Source organism: Petaurus breviceps, unplaced genomic scaffold (genome assembly GCF_028583685.1).
Source record: "Petaurus breviceps papuanus isolate PSGF00001 unplaced genomic scaffold, PetGlider_PUasm1.0 90865, whole genome shotgun sequence".
Lineage (NCBI taxonomy): Eukaryota > Metazoa > Chordata > Mammalia > Diprotodontia > Petauridae > Petaurus > Petaurus breviceps.
Genome location: NW_027187367.1, coordinates 12,696,055 through 12,707,145, shown reverse-complemented (window position 1 = coordinate 12,707,145; position 11,091 = coordinate 12,696,055). Strand labels below are relative to the sequence as shown.

General features: G+C 36.0%; 1 protein-coding gene across 5 annotated transcripts in view; it reads right to left on the bottom strand.

Moving 5' to 3' along the window:
- RNF8 (ring finger protein 8) overlaps positions 1 to 11,091 on the bottom strand; it is a 124,303-nt gene that overhangs the window by 56,001 nt on the left and 57,211 nt on the right. For 3 of the 5 annotated variants that reach the window (XM_069073592.1, XM_069073591.1, XM_069073595.1), the window contains exon 6: positions 560 to 667. The exons of the other annotated variants lie outside the window; for them this stretch is intronic. In XM_069073592.1, coding sequence (XP_068929693.1) covers positions 560 to 667 — 108 coding nt within the window. The remainder of the gene's footprint in view (positions 1 to 559; positions 668 to 11,091) is intronic. 5 annotated transcript variants of the gene reach the window in all.

Below are 11,091 nucleotides of genomic sequence, written 5' to 3'. Positions count from 1 at the left end.
TGTTCTGTGATTTGATCTGAATTCTGGGAAGCCGTTGTTGAGAGTCCCCCGGCTTTGAAAAACCCAGAATGTGGAAACCCAGATGTTGGCTGGGTATGGATGTAATGGTTGGACAGTTTGGAAATCTGTCTATTTGATGTTTCTGTCTTGATAATTATGCCTGTATACTTTGAGGTTCAGGGTGCTGACCTTTTCTCCTGAACAAGGTAAACGATATATGTCTGACTGATTAAAGTGAGCTTGTTGACCCATTTTGAGTTGCTTTCCTTTAACAAAGCAGATCCAAGAACCTGTGGTAGCTGCAAACCCTGAGGACTCTTGGGGTGCTTGCTGCTACATACATCAAATTTATTACATACTTAGAAAGAAAAACAAAATATATGTGTTAGAGGTTTGCAGTTTCATATACAATCTCATTCTTTTATTGTACCTTGTATACATAAATGCTTATTTTATTTGCCTAAAAACAAACACACACAACAGCTAAGTGTACAGCCCAGATGAGGCTTTGCCAGCGGGTGGGATAGGAGGGTGAAGAGTTCCTATTCCTTGTTATTACCTCAATGAAATGTTCCGAGCAAATGACGCATTGAAGCTCATTTTCTAGCACATCATTCATCTGGTTTAGAACCTCTTCCTTCTGTGCTCTCACTTTCTCTTTTTCTTCCTGCAAAAGTATACAACCCTATTTATTACTAGAAGAATTTTTTTTTTTTATCACTAAAAGAATTACTGATTGATTACTGATTAAGCAAGACAGGAAGTGAGTTAAAAAGCTGAAATGATGGGGCAGTTAGGTGGCACAGTGAATAGAACACCAGCCCTGGAGTCAGGACGATCTGAGTTCAAATCTGGTATCATACACTTAACACAAACTAGCCATGTGACCTTGGCCAAGTCACTTAGCCCCAACTGCCCTACCTTCCCCGCTCCAAAAGAGCAATAAATAAAATTAAATAAAATTCTATTTAAAAAAAGCCAAAATGTAAAATGATTCAAATGGAACAGCCCACTTCTAAGAGTTAATACTTCTCAAAAGTCATACTAAATGTAGGTCTTCCTTGACTTATATTTTTTTTTTATTTCTTTCCATTTTTTTCCTTTTTAAATAAAACTTTAATTTTTCTTCTCCATGTAAAATTAAAAAGGTAGGAAACTATTTTGCAGGCTGATATTCCTATTCATTAGAAATATGAGATGGTACTTTAATATTGTACACACTAAAGCAAGACAATAAGCATATTTATTCCAAGTTTAGAATTAGTAAAAACCTTGGTTTTCAAGAAACATACTTATTCCTGAACAATGATGAAACACTACACCAGAAGCAGGTTATTAAAGAGCTAGCTATCTACATGGTACATTCTTTGCCAAGAACACTGTACTAGAAGGCAAAAGACCTGGGGTCTATTCTATCTTCTACTACTTATGGGTGTGTCATCCTGGGTGGGATATTAAACCTCCCTCAACTTCAGTTGTCTCAACCACTGGATTAAAATAATGCTATAAGAGATTGGGGCGGCCAGGTAGCACAGCAAGTAAGAGCACTGGCTCCAGTGTTGAGAAGACCTGGAGATCGAATCCCGGGCTCAGACACTTAGCACCCACCCAGAAACACCTGGCCGTGTAACCTTGAGCAAGTTACTTAAACCCAATTGCTTAGGGGCGGCCAGGTGGCTCAGTGAGTAAGAGCACCGGCTCCAGTGTCGGGATGACCTGGATCAAATCCGGGCTCAAATACTCAGCACCACACCCAGAAATGACTGGCCGTGTAACCTTGAGCAAGTTACTTAACCCCGATTGCTTAAAAAAAAAGGGAGAGAGATTTAAGCCAACTGCATTTAACAAAAATTTACTGAGTCCTGATAGATTCAAAGGAAAATTCTATCAGACTTTTAAAGAACAATTAGTGTCAGTAATACAAAAACTATTCTCAAAAACTAAGAAAGCTACTAGATTCCCATAATAAGACAAATAACTAAACCAGGGAAGGAAAAAAAAAACAACATAGGAGAACTACAGACCAATATCAATTCAATGAATATCAATTCAAAAGTTTTAAGTAAAATCCTGTCAAATAAGACTACATTCATTATGACCACACTGGATATACCAGAGATGCACAAATGGTTTAACAATTAGGAAAATAATCACTATAATTAGTTATATTAAAATAAGAAATATCCAAAACCATATGATTTTCTCAAAAGATGTGGGGAAAGCTTTTGATAAATTTCAATACTCATTTATGTTAAAAAACCTTTAAAGTATAAGCACAGAGGGATCCTTTTTTTTTTTTTAAGCAATTGGGGTTAAGTAACTTCCTCAAGGTTACACGGCCAGTTATTTCTGGGTGTGGTGATAAGTATCTGAGCCCGGATTCGATCCCAGGTCATCCCAATTCTGGGGTTGGTGTTCTTACTCACTGTGCTACCTGGCCGCCCCCAGAGGGATCCTTTTAAAAATATATATGTGAAAAGTATCTACCTAAAATCAAAAGCAAACATCACATGCAACAGGGGTACACCAGAACCTTTCACAATAAATTTGAAGTAAAGCAAGGATGACAGCTCTATGATTACTTGACACAGTTTTGGAAATGCTAGTAATAAGAATAAGAAAAGAGATGGAAATTAAAGGCATAAAGGTAGGTAAGAGTTGACAAAACAATGACTATTTTGTTGATGATATTATGGTCTACTTAGAAAATCACAGGGAACCAGCAGAGATATTCACTGAGACAAAAGCTTTAGCAAAAGTTTTGTTGGCTACAATATAAACCCTTCATAATCGATAGTATTTCTATATAATAATAACAAAACACAACAGACAACAATAGAAAAGGAAATCCTATTCCAAAAAATTAAAAAATTCATAAACTAACTTGGAGATCAATATTAGAAACCACACCAAATATTCACATATTCAATTACCAAATGGTCCTTAAAGAAATATAAAACAACACAAACTGGAAAAATATTCAGTGCTCAAAGCGGAACATGCCCATATTATAAAAATGACAAAATCACCCAAGTTAATTTACTGATTTAATGCTATATCAATCAAATTTTCAAAGGGCTACTTAGCAGGACTTGATAAAATAGTAACAAAATTCATTTGGAAAAAAAATTTTTTAATCTAGAATAGTATCGGAAATAAATAAAAGAGGAATGGACAGAGGGGGACTAGTTCTTCCAGAGCTCAAACTATATTACAAAGTAACATTCATCAAAATCACCTGGTTTTAACTTAAAAAGAGCAGTAAAATGATGGAACAGACTATACAAAGGAGAATCAGAAACAATGGAACTCAATAAACTAGTGTTTGATAAGCTGGAAAACATAAATTACTAAAGAAATAACATACTATTCAGTAAAAAAAAAAACTTGCGGGAAAATTGGAAAGCTGTTGGACAGAAATTAGGTTTACACCAATACCTTATACCATATTCTACAATACATTCTAAATGGATATGACCTTAATATTAAAGATCATATTGGCTAAGATGACAAAACAGAAAACAATAAATGCTGGAGAGGATATGGACAAATTGGAACACTAATGCATTGTTGGAGGAGTTGTGAACTGATTTAGCCATTCTGGAGAAAAATCTGGAACTATGACCAAAGGACTATAAATAAGTGCATACCCTTTGACCCAGCAATACCACTTCTAGGGTTATACCCCACAGAGATCAGAGAAGTGGGAGGAGGATGCATATGTAGAAATATATTTATAGCGGCTCTTTTTGTGGTGGCAAAGAATTGGAAATCAAGGGGATGCCCCTCAATTGGGGAATGGCTGAACAAGTTGTGGTATATGAATGTAATGGAATACTACTGTGCTATAAGAAATGAGGATCAGATGGACTTCATAATAACCTGAAGAGACTTATATAAACTGATGCTGAGCGAGAAGAGCAGAACCAGGAGAAATCTGTACACAATCACAGACACAACATATGTGATGACTAACTTCAATAGACTGGGCTCCTCTCAGCAATGTAAGGTTATAAGACAGCTCCAAAAAACTCATGATTGAAAGAGATATCCACATCCAGAGAAAAAGATGCAGAGTCTGAATGCAAATTGAAACTACTTGCTGTGTTTCTTTTTCTTGTTTTGTTTCCTCTTTCCCACTGATCATTCCATCAGTTATAATCCTTCTTTACAACCTGACTAATGATCAATGTGAAGATATTTGTAGATCCTATATTCGAGTGCATGCCACCATGATGGGGGCAGGGGGAGAAAATTTGAAACTGAAGGGACCGTGGAACTGAATGTTGTAAACTAAAAGTAAATAAACAAATCAATTTAATAAAAAAATAAAATAAATGTTAAAGATCATACTATTAAAAAATTAAGGGACAGCCAGGTAGCACAGTGAGTAAGAGCACCAGCCCCAGTGTCAGGATGACATGGGGATCAAATCCGGGCTCAGATACTTAGCACCACACCCAGAAATAACTGGCCCTGTAACCTTGAGCAAGTTACTTAACTCCAACTGCTTTAAAAAAAAAAATTAAAGAAAAACATCATATACCTCACAGCTATGGGTAGGAAATGTATTCTTAATTAAACAAGTGACAGAAACAATTGCAAAAGAAAGATAACTTTGATTATATGAAACTGAAAAGCTTCTTCACAAACAAAATGAATACACCTAGAATAAGAAGGAAAGTAGTTGAATGGGAAAAACTTTTTTTCCTGTATCAAATTTTTCTGATTAAGGACTTAATATCCAAGATAAAGAAACAACTAACAGATACTTACACATATATACATACATATATATGTGCACATACATATGTGAGTATAGGTATATGCACATGCATCCATATTTATAAGACCAAAAGAAGTGTATGGAAGAAGGATATGAACAGTTCTCAAAAGAAGAACTGCAAACTATTGACAATCAGATGAAAGAATGCTCCATATCATTAATAATAAGAGAAATGAAAATCAAAACAAATCTATGGTTTTACCTTATACCCTGCAAATTAGCAAACACGACAAAAGATGTGAATAGTCAATGTAGGAGGAACTGTTGGAAATGAGTACTGTAAGAGAATTGTTTGTGGAGCTGTGAATCAATACAAACATTCGGGAAAGGAATTAGGAATTATGCAAATAAAGTGACAAAATATCCATACACCTGACCCAAAGATTCTATTATTAAACTTAGACTCCAAGGAGGCCAATGATAAGAAAGTTTCTATATACACCAAAATATTTATAGTAGCATTTTTTGTGATAGCAAAGAATTGTAAACAAAGCAGATGCCCACTGAATGGGAAATGGCTAAACAAACTGGGATTCATGAATGTAATCAATGCTATAAGAAATGGCAAATGTGATGAATACAGAAAAATATGGAAAGACTTATACAAATTAATACTGTAAAATAACAAAGAGTATATATGGCTCAAAAAGAAGAGATATAAGAAGACATTTCCACTGCTTTGCAGGGTGGTAAGTCCACAAGTGTTTTATAATGCATATATATTCGTAATTCTTCAATGTATTGATCAGTTGTATTGATTTTCTTTTGTTTTTTATATAAAAATTATTTGTTATATGAGATGACTCTCTGGGAAGGGAGCAAATATTAAGTGAAATTATGGTGCTATAAAAAAATCAATAAAAATTTATTAAAAAATAAACAGATTGGAGCATATGTTGTTAGATATGTATGGAGAATTTTTCATTTTATTTGTTACAATGGAGAGTTCCATTGGGAAGGGACTGATATGGAAAAAAGACTCAGTAAGAAATTTATTTTTTAAGTGAAAAAAAATATTAATAACCTAGGATACATAGATATTCTTTTAGGTACTAAGGATATCAAGATAGAGGACACAAATCCTGATCTCAAGGTGCTAATAATGTAACAGGAGAAAAGGTTATTTGTAAACAGTCACAGAAATAAGAGTTTTGAAAAAAAATTTAAAAAAGAAATAAGAGTTTTGGAACTGGAAGGCCTTTCAGCATACATTTAATTCAACCTATACCTTAAAATGAATCCTTACTAAAATATATCTGACAAATGATCATTTGACTTCTGCTTGAAAACCTTCAATAATTAAGAAGAATCCAACACCTCCTAAAGGAGCTCATTCCACTTTAAGAAAGCTCTAATTGCTTAAGAAAGTTTTCTTCTGACGTCAAACACAAAACTGACTTCTTTTTAAATACCATCCATTGCTCCTTTAGTTCTGTCTTCAAGGAACAACCACAACAAATATAATCCCTCTTCTATATCATATCTCTTCATATATTGTGCCCCCTTCCCTCAGTCACCCATTTCTCATCCCCAGGTAATCTCTTGTCAAGAGTAAACATCCCCAGTTTCTTCAACCAATCCTCATGCAGTATGGAATGAAGGCCTTTCACTATCCTGGATCCTCTTCTCTGGATACTCCATTTTATCATCATCCTAAATTGTGGTACCCACAAGAGAACCAGTCCCCCAGACATGCCTTGCAGGGAAGAGTACAGTGGAACTATTGCCTTCTCATTCCTGGAAGCTATTCTCTTCAATGTAATCCAAGACAACATGAGCTTTTTTGGGCTGTTTATCCCTTTGCTGACTCATATTGAGCTTTCAATCACTAAAAACTCCTAGGTCTTTTCCCATACAAACTGCTTTATAAGTAAGTATGCTGACTTAACCATCTTGTACTTGCAAAGGTGATTTTTTTAAACCTGAGTGAAAGACTCTATATTTATCATACTTAAATTTCATCTTATTAGATTCAATCCAATATTCCAGCCCATTCAGAGATCTTTTTGGAAATTGATTCTCTCCTACCTTCTAGCTTTGTGTTATTTGGAAATCTAAGTATATCTTTGCCTTCATCCAAATCATCAACAACATTATTAATAACAGCACAAAGCCACACACAAATCCCTGAGGTATTCTACTGGAGACTTCCTGCCAAGTTGATATTAACTATTCTTGGGGCTGACCAATTAGTTCTGAATCCATCAAGTATTATTACTATCTATCCCACATTTCTCCAATTTTTCCCTAAGAAAAAGAACACTGCTAAAATCTAGGTTAAACTATCTACAGTATTCTCCAGATCTACTTTAGTAACTTTTTCCAAAAAAAAAAGTCAATAGGCTACTGTGGCATGACCTATTCCCTAGAAAACCATGCTTCCTTTTCTACATGATCAGAAATTGCATAGACTAAGTATGTAGCACTGCTTCCCTCCTCCCCCCTTTTACTTTACAGATCCTCAGAAACCAAGGCTTAGAGGCTCACCCAAAGGTACAGAGTAAATAATGGAGTAGAGTGAGGATCTGCTCTGATTCTCTCTAATTCAGAATCCAGTACTCTTTTAAACTATGATGTTACCATCATAATCATTTCCTTAATAATCTATTCAAAGATAATGAATAAGGGGTGGCTAGGTAGCACAGTGAATAAAGAGAGCACTGGCCCTACAGTCAGGAAGACCTAAATTCAAATCCAGTCTCAGATACAACACAAAAACTAGCCGTGTGACCTTGGGCAAGTCACTTAATCCCAATTGGCCTACCTTACCCCCTCCAAACAAAAAAAAAAGATAATGGCTAAGTTTGGCCTCAGTGAAGGCTTCAAAAAATATAGCTTTCTCCCTTCTCTACAGAGGTGGGGGACTAGAGAAGTCTAGAATACCTTCAGGGATAGCTCACTGGGTAGGAGAGAGGGACAGACACGTTCAGAAACAAATGTGACTTAAAAATAAAAGTTATCAATAAAACAGATACAATTTAATAACTAAAAAAATCAATTTTGTAACTATCAGAAATTGAAGTTGAGATCACTGGCCTATGATATACACATTCTATTGTCTTCTCTCTCTCTCTCTTTTTTTAATCAAGACATTTGCCTTTCTTCAGGCTTTCAGAATTATCTTTTTTGTGTTTCTTTGTATCGCCAGCATTAAGCACAGTTCCTAACCCATAAGTAAATACTTATTGACTAAGTGCTGTTAATTATCATCATTTCATCCATACTAAGCAGTGATTATATCCATTTCTTTGATTCCCAACTTTCCCCCAATATACTTTAAAATAACAAAAATCCTTTTTATAGAATTTAGCTTTCCTTGCCAGAATCAAGTACATAAAGGCCTTTCATTATGAGCTCCTCCTCTCCTATTCTACAGCTCTGAATCCTACCATGTCATTCCTCATTCTCTTCTTTGCTATGGTCCCTCAGAATTAGTTGCCCTTCTCTCCTTGTCTATATCACGGTTATGCAAATCATGACTCACAGGCCATATCTGGCCCGCTGCCTGTCTTTGCAAAATCCATGGCCTAAGAATGGTTTTTACATTTTTAAAATGACACATGAAAATTATATGAAATTCAAATTTCAGTGTCCATTAATAAAGTTTTATTGGAATACAGCCACACTCATTTGTTTACATATTGTAATGGGAATGTAAATTTTTAAGATCTTCCCTGCCCCTAGGCTAAAGTGCACCTGGAGCCTGGGGTGGGAGGCTTGTTTTTCAGTAGATACTTCTTGATTGGCCAGTGAGTCAATAAGATTGTTACACTCTCTGAGCCAGGAGAAGGGTATATAAACCCTGATTTGAGGCTTTGTTTTGGGGCTCACTTTGAGAAGTGTTCTGTGATTTGATCTGGATTCTGGGAAGCCGCTGTCCAGAGGGCCCCCCCCCCCCCCCCCCCGGGCTTTGAAACCCAGATGTTGATTGGGTATGGATGTAATGGTTAGACAGTTTGAAATCTATCCACTTGATCTGTTTCTGTCTTGATAATTCTGTCTGTATATTCTGAAGTTCAGGGTGCTGACCTCTTTCCCCTGAACTAGGTAAACCATGCATGTTTGACTGATTAAAGTAAGCTTATTAACCCATTTTGAGTTGCTTTCCTTTATCAAAGCAGATCTAAGAACCTGAGTGAGCAGCCACCCTGGGGACGCTGGGGTGCTTGCTGCTACAATTGTCTATCACTGTTTTCTCACTACAATGGCAGGGTTGGAAGTTGTGATAGAGCACATATGCTGTCTATCATAATGCTGTTTGGCACACGCTAAATCACAGTGACATAATTATAAAATGACAGTATTTCAAGTGCCATGTGCATCACCATACTATGACATTTTTATTTATATTTTATTACCCGGACATACCCATCATGTTAATAAGAAGAGGAAAAAAAAGTTTTATTATGATTTTTTGAGCTCAGGACTAAGACTGAGGTTTTCTGAATGAAAACAACTACCCTAAACCACTATCATTGAACAATGAATGGCTTTTGCTGCAGAACTGATAATTTTTCCTAATGAACTCAACATAAAATTACAAAGCAAAACAGTGTCTATATGTGAAACATGCTGCAATAAAATCAATTTGAGAACAAGTTATGTTGTCTGAATTACAGGTAATGTCTAGCTCCTTTATATACTTCCCATGCTGTCAAAAGTTAAAACAATATTTGAGATCTATAATTCCACATTGATTTGCAGTGAATTTATTTTCTGACTCAAACTACAGTTCCAGCAGTATATTCTCATGCTGATGCAAATGCAAAAGACATTCCCGTATGAAGTTGAGGAGCTTCCACCTAACCTTCAATTGAAAGTTATTAATCTACAGTGTAATGATACACTAAAAGGCAAAAATCAAGAGAAGAATCTAATCAAGCAATAAAATGCTCAATTAAAATCATATGCTTATGGACTGTTATCAGTATTTGGCAGAACCTTTGTGAAAACACATTTTCAAAGATGAAATACATAAAACCTAATTACAGATCAGCATTAACAGATAATGACAGGAAACACTAATTTGGAACCCTAATTAAGTAAAAAGTTACCCTCCAAAAAAGAATTCTAATCCTTCTCATTAGCAGATCTGTACATCAAAAAATTGTACTCAATTTTTATATGTTGAATTTCATCAATAAAAATCCGTGGAAATCCGTGTTTTCTCTCATTACATAAGTACCTATGTAATCTCAGTTTTGCTTCTTGGCCTAAAGCCTAAAATATTCCAGAAATTTTGCAGATTCCCGGCCTAGACCAGCCGCTCTAGGTGTGCTCTTTCTCCCATCCCTTCTTGTATCCACCGGGAGCCGGTGCTATCCTTTTTCTTTTACCTTCAATCCCTCCCAATTTACTGTCTCCTTTTTCACAGTTCTCCTCTGTTCTTAGGAAAAACATTCACCTGAAGAGGATGACTTCTATTTGGGGCAAGACAAGCGGCAGTGGAATTGACAGTAGTAGTGATACAAAAAAAAAAATGATGGTATTGAGACTATCATGTTAAATTTAATATAAACTTCAAAAATAAAAAAGTAAATCGGACAGAATAGAAACCCACAGTTTCACATACAATCCTCTTTTTCTGTCTTTTGAATATTAAATATTGGCTGATGTTCACAATAAAAAAATTAAAACAAAAAGTTAGACATGTCATTTCTTAAACCAGGGGTGGGGAACCTTCAGCCTTGAGTCACAGGTGGCCCTCTAGGTCCTCAAGGGAAACCCTCTGACTGAATCCAAACTTTATAGATAATTCCCTTAACAAGAGGATTTGTTCTATAAAACTTAGACTAAAGGTCTCATTCAAGGATCTAGAAAGTCATATGTGGCCTGGAGGTTGCAGATTCCTGTGATAGTAATGGAATATAAAGATTCCCCTGTATTGGCTTGGTTTTCAAATTGATTGTGTTAAAACCCAGAGCTTGTTAATCCCACCTGTGGGATGGACTTGTTGATGTGAAAAGAGAGTCCTGAACTGGGAGGAGCTGGTGACGTAGATTTTGGAGAGACAAAAGAGAGGCAGAAGAACTTTTTGGAAGCAGCACCTCGTGGAGGCAGAGAGAGACTGAGAGAATTGCTGGGGGCCACTTTGAATTGCCCTGGACTTTTGAGACCTGCCCCCTGAGCTGCCAAGGACTGGGGAGACATGGCTGTTTTGCTGGTACTTTGTCTGTTTTGATGTTGTTTTGCCACATTTGTCCACTGGTGAAAGACAGTCCTTTTGTTGAAGAAGTCCTGGAACCTTGCTGTTGGCTAAGAGCTCCTGAGACTGTCCTGCAGACAGAGAGTGAATACTGTCCACT